Source organism: Pipistrellus kuhlii, unplaced genomic scaffold (genome assembly GCF_014108245.1).
Source record: "Pipistrellus kuhlii isolate mPipKuh1 unplaced genomic scaffold, mPipKuh1.p scaffold_m20_p_24, whole genome shotgun sequence".
Lineage (NCBI taxonomy): Eukaryota > Metazoa > Chordata > Mammalia > Chiroptera > Vespertilionidae > Pipistrellus > Pipistrellus kuhlii.
Genome location: NW_023425523.1, coordinates 135,001 through 157,456, shown reverse-complemented (window position 1 = coordinate 157,456; position 22,456 = coordinate 135,001). Strand labels below are relative to the sequence as shown.

Below are 22,456 nucleotides of genomic sequence, written 5' to 3'. Positions count from 1 at the left end.
AGCAGCGCGGAGGGTAGGGGACCCAGGTTCCAGTTGGGGAGGCCAGGTCTCCTGGCTGCCCAGCGAAACCGCCAAAGGGGATTCACATGACCCGAATTCCCGCGCGTTTCCTCAAATCGTTTGGGAGAAATGTAGCGCTTCTATACAGAGGTTAGGTCAGACCAGGTCTCAAAATTCCGTGTACTTTGAGAGGACAAAGGGATAAGAGGCAAAAACTGTTGTGTGTGTTTTTAATGAAAGAGCTGACTATCGATTACCTACATGTTTTTATGCTTATTTATGTGTCACCCTGAAGATTATGGCCTGAAATCCTCTCCGGCCCCTTTCTCTCTAACACCCTGTCCTGTTTTCAATCTAAATTACCAGAGATTTGTGCACATGCTATTGTCCTTCCTTAAATACTCTTCTATACTGATTAGTATCTTTTCCATCTTCACTTTTTTAGAAAGAACTTCCCAAAACTTTCTAGATAAATCTTCATATTTCTCTTAGCACTATATACCTTTCTCATTGCAAATGTTGTGTTAATTTGCATGATGACTCAATTCCTCTGTCACTCTCACTAGAATATAATTTCCAAGAGATGTAGTGCTCAGTTTTGTTCGTCAATGAAACCCTAGTACACAGTGCCTAGTACACACAATAAATCTTTTTTTAAATAGATTTTTATTGCTTTCAGAAAGGGAGAGGGAGAGATAACAAATCAGTAATGAGAGAGAGTGTGGGTCTGATTTCCATAAAGGCCACAGGTGTGTTTATGTTTAGAGAAATTTGATTCTTAACTGATAAAAAGCAGAGACTAACCTATACCGTGCCATATTCTCAAAGTTCCAATCCATCGCTCTTGATATATCCTTTAATCCACTCATGACCCAATTCAGTGCCCATAAATTCGACATATTCCCTGACAGTGTTTCCTTTTATTTCCTCCTGGAGCAGTGGTTGGGGGGTGGGGTGGGGCAGAGGGCTCAAAAGTGGGAGCACTCCCCATGGTAAAAGAGAAAAAGTGGAAACGATAGCTGGCAACTTTTTAAAAAGTTTGTTCGATTTTAAATGGTCTTTCCAAAGTACCAACTAATCTACTTTTTAAAGTCAACAAGAGAATTGAAGTAAGGAGTTCTTAAAAGACTTTTTTCCAAGTCTCTGAAGACTCTGATTTTACTAACAGCCCACGTGGCCCTGGGAGGAAGCACCGTGAAAGATGACCTGCTTTTGGACGCTTCCTCTCCCAACGCGTCTTTTCCAGAGATTTCGATGTAAAAAGTGTTGGCTGGTATGTGACAAGTAGTTACCCACCACTTAATCCTAGAGAAGCAGACATACCTTTCTACCTAGGAGCTTGGGAGAAAGAGCTATATTACCAAGGAGCATGTTGGCCCCATGGTGTAATGGTTAGCACTCTGGACTCTGAATCCAGCGATCCGAGTTCAAATCTCGGTGGGACCTCATCTGCCTTTTGGTCCTTATTTGAATTCCACTTCCTCTCTGCAACCCATTCTCTTATTTGTACAAATCCCAGCACCCATGTTTATTTCTGATACTCCCACCTCGCACTTTCTGAGCACGGTGTCTGCGGTCACCTAGCCAAAGGACAACTTTACGCTTGCTGGGTACAACTTCTTTCGTGGGGGCTGGAGACGGGGTCTCAAAAGAAGAAAAGCGCAGAAAGCACCCAAGCTTTCTGGAACCGGAAATCTGTAGAGAAAACCCGTGAACGGTGGAGAGGGAAGGGAAGGCGGCAGGCGAACCGAGCGAGAGGAAGTTTATTGACAGTCGTAGACGGAGAAGAGTGGGGATGAGATTTTAGAAAAGGATTTACCTGGGCAATGCGCCCGAGAGAGTCGGCTGCGGTGGAGAGAAAATTGTTCCCAGACAAGCCTCGTTCAGAGATCCGAGTGGGTTGACCAACCAGCAGCGATGGTCAGCGGTCAGGGGACCTGCGGGTCCGGGTTTGCACAAGCTTTTTTGGTGCACGGAACGTCAATTCACAGACGCTGCTCCGACCTCCCCTCGTCTCCCCCGAGAGAGAACAAACTAGGGGCTTCGTTAGAATTAAACGATAACGTTTTATTCAAGGGTCTTAAGTGAACTGCAATTCTGGAAATGCTACCAAGAGATACCCAGAGTGTTTTGAAGGGGGAAAAAATGTTGAGCGTGTTTATAGTAAAACTAGAGGCCTGTTGCACGAATTCATGCACGGGTAGGGTCCCTCAGGGTAGCCTGCAGAGCTCGTACCCCTAGCCTCGCAGCCCCGCGGCCCCGCCTGGCACCGCCCCCCCTCACCTGCTCCTCCACCCCACCGGGATCTCCCTCCCTGGGGGCCCATAGGGCAGGCAGTGCCTCCACTGTTCCCGCTGCCAGCGCCCCACTTAAGAGGGTTGTCCACAAGATTTATGTCTGGGTGTTGATGCACAACTGGAAAGCTACAAAGTTCAAAGCCTCAGGTTGTTAAAAGTAGATGAAAATGATCTCATGTTGCAGCCCTTTTCTGATTTAAGTTGTTTTGTTAGCTTGAGTGTAGTCTCTCTATTCCTCCCCCTCACTTTTTCCTCGCCAGCAAGGGTGCCCAGAACTGTGTGCCTCCACTGAAGACCCCTGTGGGGTGACCGACTGAAGGAATAAAGGGGTATCTGAAAAATTCTGAAAGTACATGTTGGTTAACATAAGTATCTCCATACAAAGGGGATTATGGAGTATTCATAATATTTTTTTTTCTTGGATGTTGGTTACATTGATGTGTTCAGTGTGAGAAAATTCAGTGAGCCATACTCTAATGTTCAGGCCCTGACTATATATTATTCTTCAGCAGAAAGTTTAAAACACACGCACACAACAACAACAACAACAACAACAAAACAACAACTAAGCACTGTGATCATCCAAAGACAGCATTATTTGGGTGAAATACAAGTTTCTAAGTGGGAGAAAATATTGCAATACAAAGGCCTCACAGTGAGAAAAAAACACACAAAAGACCTTCCATAACTCAAAAAAAAAAAAAAAAAAAAAAAAAGACAAGTCAGAAGAAAATATGCAGAAGATGAGCTTCCCAGACAGAAGAAGATCTTTCATTGGTCAAGCATTTGCTCCTCATAACAACTCTAGGAAGAAACACAAGGACAAAAATTTGGAAAGAAACATCAAACAAGGGTCTGAATGTGTTTTTCCATATTTACCCAATGGTTCCACTTCTAAGCTTCAATCCTTGGGAAATACGGATGTAGATAAAGATTTTAATACAGATATGTATTAAATATGTATTCAGCATTATTAAGAAAAATATTTGGAATGTATAAACAAAGTATAATTGGTTTAAAGTAACCAATATATATGAGCTTAATGCATTCACTAACATTGACACAAAATAGGCATGAAGCATATGGTCCCTAAGTGTCCCCCATTCAATAAAATACATGGAATTTTCAGAATTATATTTGCGAAGAGTATTTGTTGTCATGAAAACAAGTGCATGAGTATAAGATTAAACAAAAAGTAATATACTAAAATATGTATGTGTAATATATACATATACATGTAAAATAAAGTTATTTTAACAAATCCTTTCTGGGTGCCTTCTATGGAAGGGTCAATGCCCATCCACCCAAGCTTAGTTTTTTCTCTTTTCACTTTTCATCATGTGAAACGGTAGGACATGACACACAAGTGTCACAGGTGGAGATGAGCTGGTCAGAAACCAGCAGGACAAGCAGACTCTCAATATGGTCCCAATTACCTCCTCCCATGGTCATGTGCCAGAAGCCAATCATTGTTTTAATAATAGAGAGTTGTGGACAGGGAATTCGGAGGGCTGGTCAACCTTAATTGCTCTAAAGCTAATTACTAGATATTGGTAGTTGAAGCAGCCCCCACCTGTTAGTCCTAAATTCACTGATTGGCTTTTTTTGGAGTCTGCCTACCCTAGGGGATATGGGTGTATCCTATAATTTTAATCTTAGTAAAAGGGACGGCAAAGCCAGAGCGAGTAGTAATCCTCCCACTAGAGTTGGACTACCACCTGACCCCCATTTCCAAAATTAAAATTGGAGAGAAAATTGTTCCCAGACAAGAGCACGTTCAGAGATCTCTTTTCATTCGTGTTCGGCCTTCTCCAGAACCCGAACCCTGAATCACATGGGATGTGAAAGGGGTTCCCACAGTCATGCCCTTGTTCGATCTCATCTCTGGAGGATCTGGCTTAACCTGTGACTTTCTTCTCACAGAATATGATAAATGTAACAGGAAGTGAGTATGTGTTCATCATTATGTGAATAGGTTCTATACAGTATCACCCATTTACTTTACTGGAGCAACTAGCATGGATATTGAGACTTGGGTTCAAGTTATAACCTTGGTGATTTGCTATATGAGGGAGGAGAAGTCTAGACCTTGGGACCTTTTGGGTTTAAATCTTGTATCTCCCCTCAACTAAGAGGTGAGCTTAGGCAAGCTTTTTAACATCTTTCTTCCTCCAAATTGACATGAGTTTCACAGTCATTTCTACATCATTGACTTAGACAATTTTTATTTTATCAACCAATTTAAGATGGCTAGTTTTCCAGTGAGGCCTCTTTCAAGGTATCCATAGAACAGAACAGGAGAGAGGTATCTACAGGGAGTTGTTTTGTCTCTTTTCTTCTTTGGGATGCCACAGCTCATTCATAGGCCTGTCATTGGTTACAGAGCAGAGACCAGCCCAGATATCTGCTCTCTTTTGCTTTCTTCCTTTGTTCTCAGGCCCAAGAAGCTTCCTGCCCCCCCCCCCCCCCCACTTCCTTCCCTATCCCCAAGACATGAACATGGAGGAGTGGTTTCAGATACAAATTAAAAGGAAAATGAGGTGTAGGCTTTGGTTTCGTAACTGCATTTCTTGCTCCTGCTGGAGGCAACATGGCCAATGTTGTAGAGAGAATGGTTGCACCACTCTGCCTGGCCCTGCCTGGCCCTAGCTCTTTCTGACAAGTCATCCCTTAAAGCCAAAAACACTTGAAAATGAGCATTTGTAGACACAATGTGGTGTGATTCAACTCATCCAGTAAGGCAGGCCCAGACTCAGGTTCCACAGGTAGGTCTGGTCATTTGTCCTCCAAACAGCACACAAAGCAGTCCTATTAGACACCATGAAGAGGGGTCTTTGTGTACAGACTGGAGAATGGTGGACAAAGAGGCAAGGCCCACCTGCCTGCTCCAAGCCTGGAGGTTCACTGGTCAAGAGCTTCCCTTTTCTGGAATGAGGAGTGGGCCCTTCTTCCAAGAATGAGGACTTGGCATTCCCAGGGATCAAAGAAAGGGACCCTATTCTTAAAGCCGAATAAAAGCTAAGACTTCAAATCCATTCCTACTCCCAAAGATGCAAGAGGGTGGGGCTGTACCCGCTACCTTCCTGGCATATCCGTTCCCAGGGGAAAAGCAGGAAGCAGTGTACTGACTGAACTTACACGTGATGCAGAGAGGAATGGGCAGGGGGTAGGGGGGCAAGAGTCCAGAGGTTCCACCCGGTTTCTTTCTGCTGTCACCACTAGACATCCTGATGCCCCACCTTCTAGGATATGGATGAGGACCCGCAGGTGAACATCAATATCTAGCCTTAAATCTGGGCATTTTTTCCTTAGAAAATTAGAGGATATGGAGGCTCTTCCCAACAACACAGAGGTCCGAGTCAGGGTGAGGGTGAGGGACACAAGCTATTTCTTGTGAGGATGATGCCTTCGGGAATGCCCCGACTCCCGATTCTTTGGAGTTTTGGGTTTGGCACCAATGGAAAATGAAGGGACTGCTGATCTGAAAGACCCTCTTCCAAGGGATCCCTGGACAGGTGGAGAGGAAATCCCTGAGCCAAAGCTACTGCCCGTCTTAACTGGTCTGGGGACAGGGAGGCTGTGAGCAAAGGGGGCCATGGGAGGGCCTCCAAACACAATCTTTCTGGTAGAAATACTGGGCCTCCCCAAGGCAAAGGGTGTGTTCTGGGGGGTCAGGCCCTGGGTGTTCTGACTCCAGCCTTTTCCAAAGGGTGTGACGGTATGTGTGGCCCTACCGGGCATTGCTCCGATGGAGAACACTCCAGAGTTGGAGCTCATGTCTGGGATGGTCATGCTGTCCCCAGCCTCCCCACAGTCCATAGGGGTCACTAACCCCCCAAAGGCAAAAGGTCGTGGGGCTGTGCTGCCAAACACTGAGGTCTGAACCCCACTCTGGTGGGTCTGGGAGACAACCCCAAAACTAGTGGCACTAGCTGGACCCAAGAGAAAGCCTGCTGGGGTGATGCCTGTGCCTGTCTGGATGCTGGCAGGGACATGGAAGGTGGAGGCAGAGGGTGTCAACACCCCAAATGCTGACTGTGTGGGGCCGCCAAAGGCTGGCTGGGCTGGAGTTGAGGCTGGGGTTGGGGATACCACTGCTGAGCTTCCAAAAACAAAAGAGCTCTTGAAGCATGGGCTAAGGGCTGGTTGGTGAGCCGCTTGCCTTTGCCCACCTGAAGCTCCAAACACAGGCTGGGGCATGACTCCCAGGGATTGTGGGAAAAGTGGCTTTGAGCTTGACCCCAAAGAAGCGGTGAGTGCTGAGGTTGGGTTGGAGATGCCCGATGACAACCTGGGCTGGCTTGAGGTTACAAGGGCTGAGGGCGACAGAGGGATGCCCTTGCCCTTAAAATGGGCAGCGGTTTTCCTAGGGGATAGTTGGACAGAGCTGGGAAAGACCTGGCTGAAGATGTTGCCCACATTTACCATGGGAATGGTAGAAAGCTGGGGAGCTGGGAAAGTGAAGCCCGTGACTGGGCTCGAGAAATTGGCCCTGAAGGCATGGGAAGCCTCAAGGGGAAAAGTGTGAGGAGGGGGAGTGTCAGAGTAAGTGTTGCCTACAGTCCTGGTAACACCTACTCCGCCAAAATCCCGAGGTGGCTTGAGAGATGAGTCTGTGGGTTTGCTGACCGGGGTGGTGGAGGTGGCTATAGAGCTGATCTTGCCCAGGCTGTGGAAGAGGTGGGCAGCAGCAGGAGGACCTGGAGGAGAGGTCTGTTCAAAGGAGAAAGGAGGGATTGCAGGCCTCTTTTTAAGCGGTTCGATGCCTCCGAAGACGGGCTTGAAGGTGGGCATTGAGAGACCTGGAGGGGGTCGGGCTGCCGTTGTCGGTGAGATGCTGGAAGATAAGGAGACTCCGGCCTCATTGTTGGGTGGGGACCTCCAACTGGGCTTTGATGTGGGGTCAGCAGAGGTGGCAGCAGGCGGTGCAGAGGCAGAAAGATGGTGAACCGGCCTCCTCACCCCTCCAAACGCAGTCCTTTCTGTGGAGGGTGCCTTGGGGGTGATGGCAGGTGGGCCCGGGGGCGTGTGAGACGTGTCAGCCTGACAGGTTGAGGGTGGCCGTGTGGTGTCAGTGACAGGTGAGGTGGGGGGAACAGGGGTCAGAAAGGTGACAGCAGCTGTGGACTCTGAGCCTGCAGAGGGGCCTGCATGGGGTTCTGCCCCGGAGCACCTGAGTGGGGCCAGCAGGCTGGGCGTCTCTGGAGTCGAGTGGACCATACTGGTTCTCTCTCCCACAGGCTCTGGGGAGGCCCGTGGGCCTGGAGATGCCACCTGAGGATCTGCGCCCTCGGCTGGATCGGGGCCTGCAGGAGACAGGGTGCGGGACAGGGAAGGCAGAGCCGCAGACTGGGCGTCAGGTGCAGGGTCTGCGGTGGCATCCGTGACATCCTTCTTGGTTTTGCTGCTCCACGGAAGCCTACCTTCTGTCCCCGAGGCCAGGTCCTCAGCGGGGACTGCATAGCCGAGCTGGGGGGATGGACTCAGGGCCAGCGGGGGCGCAGGGCCAGCGAGCAGCTGTGGAGTCTCCTCGCGTCGCGGCCCGGGGCTGCCGGACGCTGCCCGGGGCTCCTCCGAGGCCAGCGGGCCTGGCACGCGCCGCTGAGGACCGCTCTTCCTCACCGGCCACTCGGGCGTCGGGAGGGGCGCTCGTCTCTTCCCAGGCGCAGAGAGGCCTCCGGCGGAGCTGTACGAGCTGGTGATCGCGTTTCTCTTGGCGCCCAGGGGGCCCGCTGGGCGCGAGCTGGCCACGGAGCTCAGGGAACAGGAGCTGGGCCTCCTGTTCAAGCCCTGGCCTAAGCTCAGAGGCCCGAGGTTGGGCACGAAGGCAGCGGGGTTCCCACTCCGCCCCAGAGGCTTGAACGCAGACACTGTGGCCTCGGGGCTTCCCCGCTCGCTGTCCGGCCTCACGGGGGCCCGGGGCAGCGGCTCCTCCGGCCGCAGCCTCCCTGGCTTGGACTCTCTGAGGACCTGGAGCACCGTCTCCTTCGCACGCGGGTCCGGGGGCGTCTCCAAGGCGGAAGCCCCTGCCGAGCGGATGGTCTGCGCCCGGGGCCCGGCGGGGAGCCCTCGCTGCGCCCGGGGGGTGATTCTGACGGTCACGGGGCTCCACACCGCCCGGGGGTGCCGGAGGGACCAGATGGTGCGCTTCAGGTAGCTCTCCCACCAGTCCGCGGGCAGCGGCCCCACGATGGAACGCTGGGGGCGCCGCATGGGGAAGCGCCTCCAGGCCTCACTCGCTGCCCACGAGGCGGGGTTGGCGGGGTCCCAGTCCCGCGGCCTCCGGCCCGGACGGAGCCGCGGCGCAGGGTGGGCGCGGTGGACGTGCTGAACCCGGTGGAGCTGGTGAAGGGCCTGGGAGGGCTGGCGGGTCGCGGGCCTCTGCGGCGGGTCTGCAGCCCCCTCGGCCGCGGGGGGCGGAGCCCCCCATTTGCCCAGGTAGCCGCCCATGCGGAGCGGCGAGGCGACTCGGCGACTTTGGGGACGGCGTCGGCCTCCGAGGGGTCCGACACCCGCCGGCTCCGCCGAGTCCCGGCGCGCAGGGTTCGGTGACGGTTGGGATCCCGGCGCGAGGGAAAAGCGAGGGTGTTGGGGCGCCCCGCACCTGCGGGCCCCGCGCCAAGCCATCAGCATCCGCGGGAGCCGGGGCGCGCGGGGCGCGGCAGCCCGCAGGCTCTGCGGTGTGGGGACCTGAGCCATGCGCGGGGACAGAGAGAGGTGGGTCCGGGGGCGCGAGGGGTGAAGGGCTGGTCCGTGCATTGGGGGGAAGGTGCCTGGAGTACGAGGCGCCGGGTCCCCAGCGCTGACGGCAGACTGGCTCGCGATCCCGCGCGGACCCCGGGGTCGGAGCGGGAGACCAGGACCGGAGCCCGCGCAGCTGGATGGGAGCGGCGCAGCGCGCCAGGTGGAGCCGCGGGCGGCGAGATGGCGACGTAGCCGAGCTCGGGACCGGCGGTGCCTTCCGGGGCGGAGAGAGGAGGCCTCCGGAGGCCCTGTCCGACTCAGAGGGCGGTTGTGGGAGGTCGGCCTGGATGCATCTGCTGCGAGGCGAGCCTGGGTGAGACCGGGAGCTTGTCCTCCTGGCAGAGGACTGGCACCTGCCGGTTGCAGGAAGGCCAGTGCGGAGGGCACAGCCCCATTGGGTCCAGTGCTCCTGGCTGGTCCTCTGAGTCAGTGAGGCCCCCTTTCGCTACCCAGAGCCTGAGCCCCCGAGGGGCAGCTGATCCACTATTCTCTCTCATTGATGCTTCTCTCTCTCACTTCCTTTCTGAAATCAATTTTTTAAAATATATTTTATTGATTTTTTTACAGAGAGAGCTAGAAACGTTGATAGAAATGTTGATGAGAGAGAAACGTTGACCAGCTGCCTCTTGCACACCCCCCACCCGGGATGTGCCCGTAACCAAGGTACATGCCCTTGACTGGAATCGAACCCAGGACCTTTCAGTCCGCAGACCTACGCTCTACCACTGAGCCAAACCGGTTTCGGCTGAAATCAATTTTTAAAAGTGTGTGTGTGGTTTTTTTTTTGTTTGTTTGTTTTTGTTTTTTGTTTTGTTTGTTTTTTAAAGTAATTCTCTGCCGAAACTGGTTTGGCTCAGTGGATAGAGCGTCGATTCCGGTCAAGGGCATGTACCTTGGTTGCAGGCACATCCCCAGTAGGGGGTGTGCAAGAGGCAGCTGATCGATGTTTCTAACTCTATCCCTCTCTCTTCCTCTCTGTAAAAAATAATCCATAAAATAATAATAAAAAAAAGTAGTGCTCTCCTAATAATGATTTCAGAAGGAATCAGGGATGGGGAGGGTGGGCTGTCAGCTTTAAGAAAATGTCACTGTGGCTCTGCCAGCGCCGTCTGATGTCTCCACGATGATGCTGTCTCCACGATGATGCCCGAGCCCAAGGCCAGGCGCTTGGCAAGGCCCTGCGAGAGGGAGAGGGGCTCCCACGGTGGGTGGGTCGGGAAGGCTGCGCACAGGGCCGGACCCCCGCGTGCTGAGGGTGTGTCTGGCCCTTCTCCGGCCCCCCTAGCCAAGGCCGCCTTGGCCCCCTTTTCACGGGTGGTAGCTCCCAGGAGTCCAGGGGTGGAACCACCAGCCTCTGCCGAAACCCATTCTTTTCAAGGCTCGGGGCCTCCGTGAAGCCAGATGCCCCAAAGAGCCGGGAGGGTGCGGCATCTGGCTGGGAGGCTCCACTCGCAGGACCGCCCACCCACTCACTCACTCTTCTGCAGGTCCGCCTGCTCCGCCCAGCAGCAACGCCAGGGGCGCATTTGCCTGGTGAGTGGACCCTACCCACCACGCACCCGCCGGTGTTTTTTTTTTTGTTGTTGTTTTTTGTTTTCCTTTTCAAATATTAGTTCACTAACTTGTTAACGTGTGGATTCTGGCTATGGACGGACTTCTTGAGGAGGTGTGAACCCAATGTAATGCGTGGACAAAGTGGGATGGCAGAGGAGGGAGCCCAGTCTCACGGAGAGCACGGGAGCAGCAGGGAGCGCGCTTTCGCTTCACCAGAGGGAGGCTGCTTCAGATGCGCTGTCTTCTGTAATGAAACTGTTTGATACAAGACTCGTGACTATGCACTCACGATCTTTAACAACGTTTAATGCTTTCCGATACAGCAGTTTGGAGATCTAAATTCAAGGGAGTGCTTGGTTTTAATGAAGTAAGTGCATTGTTGGTTATGCTTGCTAACTATGATACTCATTTTCCAATCCCATTTTTATGCAAAGGTTGTGTTTAATTCTGCTAGTGATTTTCTGTCTTTCCTGGTATGAATTAGTCGTTCTTGCAAACTAATCAGAGCATCTTGCATTAAAATTTTGTAACAATGAAAGATAGAAAAAGAACTATAGTTATGAAACCTAGGTGTTTGAAGTAGTGTAAACATGAGCTTGGAGTTGTGGAGGAATAGTCCTTCGCCCCAATTCTTAGTTGATCGCTTTTTATGCAATTTTGGGAGGTAAAGGGACAGCTGGTGATTAATTTAACTTTTACATCCCATCAGTCATCTTTATATATCTTTTGTCTTTATTCTCCCAACACAAGTTGTCTTTTAAAATTTGCCTGTGAAAGGAAATGGAGATGGAGAGTAAAGGCAATAAGAGGATGAAATAATTTAAGAAAAGGGGCTGGTGGGCCATCAAGACACCAAGTCCATACATTTTGAGGACTCAAAAGAATTCTAATATAATCTGTGGCCCAACATTTGATTTTTTAAAATTTTTTTTTGTAATTTAAACTATGAAGCTGTATACCAGGCATGATTTAGCAATAGTGTATAGTTCCTAAAACAATTCCACTATGCCACTAGGGTCAGGTAACACTAGTTTGAGCTGTAGAAGAGAATCTCTAGAGTTGTAATAAATTAGAATGTTAAAACATAATAGAAAATAATAGGAAAGTTCAATACTTGTGCTAAGACATTACATGCTACTGAATTATTAACATGAGGGTATTTTATAATCCTTTTTATTAAATAGAAACCAGTTACTCAAACAGTTTAAATGCATTAGAACAGGAGCACAATAGATCCCTCGTTGCTGAAGTGTAAATACTTTCTCTTAGCAAAACATGCACAAACATAGTCTAGATGCAACACAGCAAAATGTGTTGTATAGTAATCCTATTCAAGAATATATTATGAGTAGACTGAATATAAGCCTCCAAACAACGTTTGAAATCGTCTCCAAATCCCTCATTTCACAGAAGAAAAAGAGGCCTGAAGCAGTTGAATTTTCTAACGTTACAAAGTAGCTTAACATAATTGATTACTTCAGCCCAATGCACTTTCCATTCCACAGTGTGAGAGTAAACAGTTAAAATGAGTTAAGCAGTTTCTCAATCCATTCTGGTTCTTCACAGTACAGTCATATGCCAGGGTGTAGCCTCTGATGTTTGTTGAGAGCAGAACGATACCTGAAGGCTTTTCCACAATCATTACATCCAAAAGGTTTTTCTCCTGAATGAACTCTCTGATGCTGAATGAGGTAAGTGCTCTGGCTGAAAGTCTTCCTGCACTCGTTACAGTTGTATGGCTTCTCCCCAGTGTGAGTGTTCTGATGCTCAGTCAGATGAGTGCTCCGGCTGAAGGCTTTGTCACATTCGTTACACTTAAATGGCTTCTCTCCAGTGTGGATTCTTTCATGCTGAGTCAGATGGGAGCTCTGGCTAAATGCCTTTTCACATTTATTACACTGGTAGGGCTTTTCTTCTGTGTGAGTTTTTTGATGCTGAGCAAGAGATGAACAATGTCGAAAGGCTTTGCCACACTCACCACACTCATAAGGTTTTGCTCCCGTGTGAATTCTCTTATGTTGTGTAAGGTGTATGTTCTGGTTGAAGGCTCTCCCACATTCATTGCACTTGTAGGGTCTTTCTCCAGTATGTATTTTCCTATGCTGAATAAGGGATGAGCCATAACTAAAGGTTTTCCCACATTCATGACACTGATAGGGTTTCTCACCAGTATGAATTCTTTCGTGCTTAGCAAGAGATGAACTCCGAATAAAGGCTTTTCCACATTCCTTACATTCATAAGCTTTCTCTTGGGTATGAGTCTTCTGATGCTGATTAAGGTTTGAAAGGTAACTAAAAGCCTTCCCACATTCATTGCATTCAAAGGGTTTTTCTCTGGTGTGGATTCGGCGGTGCTGTGTAAGGGATGAGCAGTAACTGAAGGCCTTCCCACATTCATTGCATTTGTAAGGTTTTTCTCCGGTATGAATTTTCAGATGTTGAGCCAGGGATGACCAGTAACTAAAGGACTTTCCACATTCAGCACAATCATAAGGTTTCTCCCCAGTGTGCGTTTTCTGATGTTGAGTGAGGTTCGAGTGCTGACTGAAGGCTTTTCCACATTCATTGCATTCATATGGTTTTTCACCAGTGTGAATCATATGATGACGGATAAATGTTGAGGGCCCATTGAAGGCCTTCCCACATTCATTACACTTATAGGTTTTCTCTCCAGTATGGATTTTTTGATGTTGAGTAAGGTGAGTGCTCCTTGTGAAGGTCTTATCACACTCAGGACATTTAAATGGTTTTTCTCCTGTATGAATTTTCTGATGTTCCATAAAGTGGCCTCTCTGGCTAAAGGCTTTTCCACATTCATTACAAGTATACGGCTTCTCACCAGTATGAATTCTATGATGCTGAACAAGATGGGTCCTCTGACTAAAGGCTTTCCCACATTCCTCACATTTATAGGGTTTTTCTCCCGTATGAATTCTTTGATGTTGAGTAAGAGATGGACCCTCAATAAAGCCTTTTCCACATTGATCACATTTATATGGTTTATCCCCAGTATGAATTCTTTGATGGTTTATAAGGTTTTCGCTTCTGCTAAAGGCTTTCTCGCATTCATTGCATTTGTAAGGTTTTTCTCCAGTATGTGTTCTCTGATGGCGAATAAGCGCCGAACAATAACTAAAAGCTTTCCCACACTCATTGCACTTACAAGATTTCTCTTTTTTAACTGGTTTTAAATTCTGTTTGGTGCTTGTTTTAGTAGCAGTCTCTTTTGGAGATATGTCCTGTTGTCGTACTACATTTGAACTAATATTGATGTTTTTTTCAAAGTCATGATTTACATGGTCTCTCTCCAAATGTGGTATTGTATTCTCAGTTATTTTTATTTCCTTTGGCAATGTCTGTTCATTTGCCTGCTTCCTCTCTAGATTTTCTTTAGATGACAATGCTTCTGAGGAATTAGAACTCCAAGACTGATCACTTTTGTGTTTTTCTACTATTGCCTCTGGAGATGGCTCTGGGACTGATAAGTTTTTTTCTGGTCTTGTTTCCCAGTCTGAAAGAAAAAAATGCCAGTATTCTCTGAATAGGGAGGTAAAAAACAAATAGTAAATGAACGGCAGTTTTGGAAATGACCTAATTAAATGAAATTTAAAGCCCTCAGGATATTCTGAGTATTTTCAAAAATAGCCCTATTATTTGAGGAGAAATTTGGAAGGAGCTAAGGAGAATGCTATATAAATAAAAAATAGAAAGAGAATATCTAATTCAGGTGTGTGTTTTTTTTTAATATTTTTTATTGATATCAGAGAAGAAAGAAGAGGGAGAGTGATATAGAAACATTCATAATGAGAGAGAGTCATGGGTTGGCGGCCTCCTGCGAGTCCCCCACTGGGGAACGAGCCCACAATCTGGGCACATTGAATCTGGGACCTTTCAGTTTGCAGGCCAATGCTCTATCCACTGAGCCAAACCAGGTAGGGGTAATTCAGTTTTATATGTCATCTGTAAGAACTCATAAGGAAATTCCATTTAAGGAAATTATTAATTTAAAGGGTGACAGAGAGATAACTAAGAGGAGACACACTAGGCTAAGAGGAGGTAGTCTGAACTGAGATTTCTCACTGATAAACAACAACACAGAAATAAGAACTCTGATGTCAAGACAGAACAAACAAAAAATACCTGGCAAAGGCTGCATGGATTCTGGCCTGGAATACTGAAGTAACACTCATTTCATTGCTAAAAATGGGAAAGCTGTAAATAGTAGTAGAAATAATTTAATGGGGAGGGGAGGAAAACAGTTTGACTCTAGGTATGCTGAGAATTAGGAACAGAAATGGAGACTATATAATATCTGTGGTGATGGACACCAAAAGAAGCAGAATAACTAAGATCCTGAAATATAGGTTAGAAAATATCAACTCAAAAAATAAAGGAAAACAATAGCTGAAGCCATAGGAATGTATGTAATAAAAGAACACAGGTGAGTGTGTAAGATAATGGGATGATTAAAATATACTAATGAAAGAAGGCAGTTTATTAGCAAAGAAAACAATAGATGAAACAAAAAGAGAAGTACATTATCAGGAAGTAGAGTTACACTACTGTATTTTCTACTCTGGGGGTTAGGGTGTGTTTGTCAAGTCCTAAGAAAAGAAAGATGACAAGTAAATGAAGTAGGGTAGTCAATGCTAGCAATTCAGCCAAGAAAAATGACTGTATTTGTCCTGACCCAAATGGTTCAGTTGGTCAAACATTGGAGATCACCAGTTTGATTCTAGTCAGGGCACATGCCCAGGTTGCAGGCTCAACCCCTAGTACTGGGAGTGTAGGAAGCAGCCGATCGATATTCTCACACCCATGTTTCCCTCCCTACCTTTCTAATACCAATAAGATTTTAAAAAGAGGCTGTGTTTAAAAAATCTGGTAACTGGAGGGTATAGCAGACTTAACCCAAGCAGCCAGCCCAGTCAATGACTATCACTCTTATACCTGCAAGCTCAAGCAGGGAGCCAGACCACATCTGGCACCATGGGGCGTGGTGCCGCCTATGGAGGAGTAGCAGGTTCAGAGCAGCTTCCCAAGCAGGGACCAAACAATCAAAGCAACAGGCTTTGGGAAATAGCCATCAATGGAAACGACACTAACAAAGACATATTTGTACAGCAGATGGCCATGAAGATATCCTCAGCTCCTGGAAGTACTTCACAGTGGAGGACTGGAGACCATGGCCTCTGATGATATCAAAGGAGAAAAGGCCCAGCAGAGGAAGCGGCTCATCTCCAGCCCTGGATGGAATTCCAGTTGAAGACAACAAACTGTGACCTATGCTATCCACACTGCCATGTCTTCTACATAAGCAACAGTTACCAGAATATCAGGGGTGGGCAAGGAATGAAGGACTAGAGAAAGTTCCAGAAGGTCAGACTGAACAGCACCCTAGGAATTGCATAAAGCCATTTCCACTTTACCACATGGAAAGGGGGTGTTGACAACTAGCAGCTAAGGAACACCATGGGCCAGTGAGAAAGACTACACATCAGAATATGATCATGACTCTTCAGGGGCCAGGTCACATGGCAGCATAGAAAGGATGTCAAGAAAGAGGGTAAGAAAAATCATGCATACAGAGCCCAGGACCAGTGCCCACCTCAGTGTATGTACCATCACAACTTCAAGTACCTGTACAGATGCCTGCAGAACTATAAATCAAGTTATAGACATGAAGCATCCAAGTCACCAGCTAAGGATAAGTCTGCTCCAAATGCTGAAGAGGGCAGGACCAGGGGCAAGCTTGCCAAGACTGTCATTAGTGGCTCATTTCCAGCAACAAAAAGTGAACAAGAGACTGGAACTAAATACTTCAAGGGATTTTCTGCCCACTGGAATTATCTACATTATCTGTGTAACATGGGTGTATTTTTTTTTTACCTAAATATAATCTCTTTTTGGTAATGACACTGCACCTTTATAACCTTTATATTAGAATATGGTCTCATGATATGTAATTTAGAAAATTAATATATTTAAAAATAAAAGACTTATTAACTTTGTACTTATTAACTTTTGTGTTTTTTCTTTGGTGTGTGTATTAAAAAAAATTATTTTTTTCTCTATCATTTATGCTCCCTATACTCTCCTCCATTTCCACCCCATCCCCTTCTTCCAAGTTTTATTATGAATATAAAACAAAGTCTTTAGCCCTAACTGGTTTGGTTCAGTCGATAGAGCATAAGGCCTATGGACTGAAGGGTCCCAGGTTCAATCCTGGTCAAGGGCACATGCCCCAGTTGCAGGTTGGATCCCAATCCCTAGTAGGTGGCATGCAGGAAAGTATAATTTCAAGGATAGTCTGGTAAAGTGACAGAAACAGAAGCTGATATTAAGAAGGATGCAATCATTATTGCAGAGTGTGGATGGGAAAGCAGGGGGGCAGATTGGATGGTAGCCTAACAGATTAACCATGTTGAATGAAAGTAGTTGGAAATTAAGGTTACCTACTTCTGTTTGAAGGTACTAATGATAGAGCCAAGAAACCCAAAAGAAAACTGTAAGGGCTGAAAAGTGAAGTGATAATTATGAACTGAGGTTCCCAAAGGAGATGGGAAAAGATGGAATCCAGAACTAATCAAGAGATTACTTTACAAAAAGCAGGAAGGGTGCCTTCTCTGAGGAGTATAAAATAGAATGTCTTGAGACAGAGTTTTGACAAAGCATAAGGGAGTCCCGGTGGCATTCCATTTCTCCACAAGAAGCAAGTACGTCCACATTTCAGACACGAAATCTTCTTGTCAGGCTGGTGGTTGGGTTAATGACATTCAACTCTGGGACCCATTACTTACCTCCACAGCCACCCACTGGAATGCCTGGCTCCACACTCCACGGCTCTGTCCCTTGCTCTAACTGGGAAATCACATCAGGTTTGGAAACTTGGAGTCCTGCTCATGAGGGAAAACAAAAGACAGGTACCTGTCTTCAGTAAGGGAAAAGTGCCCAGTCAGAATTCCTCTTCACCACTCTGTGTCCAGAGGAAAAGACATGTGGGACTGATCCGATGGGAATCTATATATCAAGTGTCAGTGTTACAGATTCCCTCACACGGTATAATTTGGGAACTGATCTGGGTTCAGAAAAATTATTAGTCTGTCCTACTTGCTAGGAGAGAGAAAAGCCTTTCAAAATTAGGAATCCTTGATTTCCTAACTTAAAGGCAAAATTCACCTAAGTACAAAATAACCCCTTGCTCCTTTACACCCCCAGATATTAACTCAGAGGCATCATCCTACCTATAGAGACCAGATGTGTATAATTTTCCAATGTCACATCCCTGAATAAATCTCTCTGTACAGGATCCAGCTGTTTCCATTCTTCCTGGGTAAAGTCCACCACCACATCCTTGAAAGTCACTGATTCCTAAAATACCAAACACATTTCTGCTGGACCACAAAGCATTTACCTAGGAAAGGGGTAAAGTTAGCAATACTGACAGAGTAAGGCAAGCCATGGGCTATCTGAAAAATGATTCTGATATTTCCACCTTTGTAAAATGAATATGAAAACATAAACCAAAAGGTTGGGGGTTCTGTTCCCGGTCAGGACACAACCACGTTGCAGATTCCATCTCTGGTTGGGGCATGTATGGAAGGCAATCAATTGATGTTTCTCTCACACAGATGTTCCTCCTTCTCTCCCTAAAATCAGTAAAATGTATCTTCTGGTGAGGGTAAAACAACAACAATTAATGGTTCACAAATGATCTATAAAATAAAGCTTTCACTTCTTACTAGACATTCACTACCTTTCATATTCCAACCTTGTTCAACCGTTTACTGTTTGCCAAAATAAATCATCTCCTCCAATTTTTTATGAATCCTGTATAACACCAGCTAATTCTTATGTTAACTTTTGTTCATAATCTTTATCCATAATCAGAATCTACCTCAACTCTCTGACCTTATTTGTCCAAATATCCATCTACACCTTATTCATTCTCTATTTTCCACGCATTCATTTCACCTTTTAAATATTTATTTGCCACATTGAAGCATGCCAAACTACTAATAAACAAGAGGTAAGTGGTAAATACATTAGTTAAGCTAGGGAAGCAGAACATGAAGAACATCAAATGGGAGCCTAGAATAAAACACAACATTTGTTTTTGGATAAATATACCCCCACAGCAAAAGAATATACTATTCCACTCGCAGGAGCAAAATGGCATTTCAGGAAATCCCAACTTACCTGAAAACTGGCTGATGGGAGTATATCATGTCCCCCTTGGAGAAGGGCAGATATTGGAGAGGGCAGATCTAGGTGAGGAAGAAGAAACCAGTGAATCCTGTCCACCATAGCTGCTCCCAGCAATCTGTAAAGCCCACTTACTTTTCTAGTTGAAGATAACAGGAATTGTGCCATTTCCTTTAGTTCAAATTCACAGAATCCAAAAGAATCAAGATAATTGCTGACTATAGCCCTGATATAAATCATTACTTTAAGATTAACAATTTTGTCTCTAGATACTTATACCAATATGGATCATACAACTCAATCTATGATCCTATTAAGTGAGGCAAAATATTTCTGCTGCTTCCTCTGTTACATAAAAAACATGAATAGCCCTAACTGGTTTGGCTCAGTGGATAGAGCGTCGGCCGGTGGACTGAAGGGTTTCAGGTTCAATTTCGGTCAAGGGCATGTATCTTGGTTGCGGCACATCCCCTGTAGGGGGTGTGCAGGAGGCAGCTGATTGATGTTTCTCTCTCATCGATGTTTCTAACTCTCTATCCCTCTCTGTAAAAAAAAATCAATAAAATATATATTAAAAAATCAATAAAAATATATATATAATCAATAATATATATATATTTAATATATCAGACAATAAATAATCAGACTACTTTATTGATCCCACTAGCTGATCAAGGTCTTCACAGGCCTTTTGAAACTTTGCTATTAATGCAAATTAAACATCAGAGCAGTGAATATACTTATACTCCTTGCAAGAACGTCTAGAGTTAAATGGACGTGGTCACTACAACTGCTGGCATCAGGGCAGGAACTTGGGGGTGGCTTTCTCCCAGATGGCAGTGCTCGCAGGGTCATTGTTCCTGTGCTGGCAGCCATATCTGAGATTCCATCAGCATGGTCCACACTGTTCACTCCAACCTAGTGATTTCCTGAGACCCTGCCCCATCCTATTTGCAGCCCCACACAAGCTGTTTGCAGTGGCTTTTCCATATGAATGGCCTGAACTGGCCCAGGCTTTAGATTTTTTTAAAAATCACTTAAACAAGCAGCAGCTGGCATAAGCATGCCCCAAACCTACCAATCAGAGGCCCAAGCACCAGCCTGCCTTGCTTCACAGCTGGGCCTCACCTGGGCACTTCCAAGCCCAATACAAACAGCACCCACCTGGTGAACTCTTTGTGGCTCCTGCTGGGTGGCCCCAGGCAGTGACTGACTCTGCACCTCCAGGGAGGCCGCAGAGCCAGTGGGCAGCTTCAGACCATAGCAGATTACAACTCTACACGTCCACAAGCCACACCCTCAAAGGGAACACTCGGTGAGCACCAAAGCCCCACTGAAGCAAGTCCTGCTCCATAGGGGTGTTTCTTGCACATCAGCTCTCCCTGTAGTCCCAGCTGGTCCTCACAGCCAATTGACCTGGAGTTCAACTCCTCCCAGTGACATCACCAGCAATCAAGGCTCAACTACAAGACTGTGCACACAGCCCCCAAAGGGGAGCACTAGAGTGCCCAGCTCAGGTCACTGAGGAGGCTGAACTACAGGGCCTTACAGGACACCTACTACCAAGGGCACTCTACCAAGTCCTGGAGACAAAGCAGCTCTATGTAGGGGGCATGCAGGAGGCAGCTATTCAATGATTCTCATCATTGATGTTTCCCTCTCTCCTTCTCCCTTTCTCTCTGAAATTATATATATATATATAGAATCGAGACAAAGAATTGAGACAAATATAAGGTATAGCTCAAACTACATAAATAATATAAATAATGTTAAGACCTCTAATGATATCAAAGAAATAAAATTTAAAAATGACTGTATAATAATAGGTTAAACCAAACCTGACTGCATAGCCATACCTAAAGCATGTAAAGACAGTGACAATGCAGAGGGAAATCTAAAGGGACATGTCACAGAACTCTTTGCTTACCTTGATCTGTTTGGTAACATGTAGGAAGAAATAGAGGAATATACAATAAATCTTCTAATTACATAAAGTTGGGAAAAAGAGGTAAAACAATGAGTAATTAAATTCTTAACTATTTGGACAAGCTGGAGCTCTTGGCCAAAATATTAAATAATCATACATGTGAAGCCCTGGCATTGGGGATAAAAAAATAAAACCAATTCTATTACACAAAGTTCACTGCAAATTATGTAAAAATGATTTAGGGCTTACAGCATAATATTGCTAATTTTTATTTTTTATTTTTTTTAATATATTTTATTGATTTTATACAGAGAGGAAGGGAGATAGTTAGAAACATCGATGAGAGAGAGTCATCGATCAGCTGCCTCTTGCACACCCCCCACTGGGGATATGCCCGCAACCAAGGTACATGCCCTTGACCGGAATCGAACCCGGGACCCTTCAGTCCCCAAGCTGACGCTCTATCCATTGAGCCAAACCGGTCCCGGCAATATTGCTAATTTTTAAAATCCAAATACAATATGATACTAAACCACAGAATCCAAATATAAAGCAATACATTGTACTTTTAGTATTTTTGAAAGCACATCCACTGAACTGTTTCATTTTTTAGAAGCATGCTGTCATTGCAGTGAGTTTCAGAGAAGAGGCCTTGATATCCTATATAATAAAAAGGTAACATGCAAATTGACCCTCATGCTATCACACAAGATGGCTACCCCCATGTGGTCAAAGATGGCCGCCACAAGATGGCCAGTAGGGGAGGGAAGTTGGGGGGACCAGGCCTCCAGGATAGGGCAGCTGGGGGCAACCGTGCCAGCAGGGGAGGACAACTGGGGGCAATCTGGCTGGCAAGAGAGTGGTTGGGTGTGATCAGTCTGGCAGGCAGGAGAGCGGCTGGGAACCAGCAGTCCCGGATTGTGAGAGGGATGTCCGACTGCCGGAAATCCCAAGGGGTCCCAGATTGGAGAGGGTGCAGGCTAGGCTGATAACAACACCTCCACTCGCCCCCTTGTGCATGAATTTTGTACACCAGGCCTCTAAGTATCACATGAACAAGCATCAAAGGAATGGAGGCTATTCTGCTTAGAAAAGGATTTGTGAATAGTTGTAATAACTGATTTGACATATGTGAAGGACAGCAGTGTGAGACTGAAAACAGTTTTGCTTTGGGGACTCCAAGAACTAAGATCAATGCAGAAGTGAAGGGACAGGCACTTCTAACATAAAAAATTTAAAAAGAGAGGAGGGAAAAGTCCACAGAAAACGGAGAGTGTAATGCCACACTCCTACAGGCATTGGCCAGCTCCCAACCATATGTTGAAAAATGGTTTCTTGAAAGAATGATTGCCAAGACTTTTTTCCTGACTTCAAGATTACCATTCTGACCAATAATAAAAAGCGTAATATGCTAATTAGACCTGATGTCCTTCCAGAGGACTTTCTGGACAAAGCCTGGATCATGGAAGCCGGGGTCATGAGTGCCAGAGGGATGCCGGTGCTGGCAGCCGGGGCAAAGAAGGCCCACTCTCGCACGAATTTCGTGCATCGGGCCTCTAGTATTGAATGAATATGCCATGTGAGGATCAGACATTCTGCATCATGCCTCCTTGTCATTCCCCATCCCCAGCTCTTCCTCCAAGTCTCTCCCTGCACTGTAAATCGGTCTCTTTCCTTGATTCTTAAATTCAAGGTTTCCTCCTCCTTCCGCCTCTTCAGCCGACAAGTG

The 22,456-nt window shown here is 46.5% G+C and overlaps 2 protein-coding genes and 1 non-coding gene across 7 annotated transcripts in view; 1 reads left to right on the top strand and 2 right to left on the bottom strand.

The window, feature by feature from the left end:
• Window positions 1-1,374: 1,374 nt before the first annotated feature.
• On the top strand, window positions 1,375-1,446 carry TRNAQ-CUG. The gene has a single exon. It is a non-coding gene; the product is annotated as a tRNA-Gln (tRNA).
• Window positions 1,447-5,538: 4,092 nt separating this feature from the next.
• On the bottom strand, window positions 5,539-8,900 carry POM121L2 (POM121 transmembrane nucleoporin like 2). The gene has a single exon (XM_036453111.2). It carries the CDS (start codon window positions 8,745-8,747, stop codon window positions 5,682-5,684), a length of 3,066 nt encoding a protein of 1,021 aa, XP_036309004.1. The 5' UTR covers window positions 8,748-8,900; the 3' UTR covers window positions 5,539-5,681.
• Window positions 8,901-11,022: 2,122 nt separating this feature from the next.
• The window catches only part of ZNF184 (zinc finger protein 184), a 12,313-nt gene continuing 879 nt past the window's right edge, over window positions 11,023-22,456 (bottom strand). For all 5 annotated transcript variants that reach the window (XM_036453112.2, XM_045586777.1, XM_045586778.1 and 2 more), the window contains 4 exons: window positions 18,795-18,862; window positions 17,840-17,966; window positions 17,396-17,491; window positions 11,023-14,106 (listed from right to left, as the gene is read on the bottom strand). In XM_036453112.2, the coding sequence (XP_036309005.1) occupies window positions 12,167-14,106; window positions 17,396-17,491; window positions 17,840-17,966; window positions 18,795-18,862 (2,231 nt within the window). In that variant the 3' untranslated portion in view covers window positions 11,023-12,166. The remainder of the gene's footprint in view (window positions 14,107-17,395; window positions 17,492-17,839; window positions 17,967-18,794; window positions 18,863-22,456) is intronic.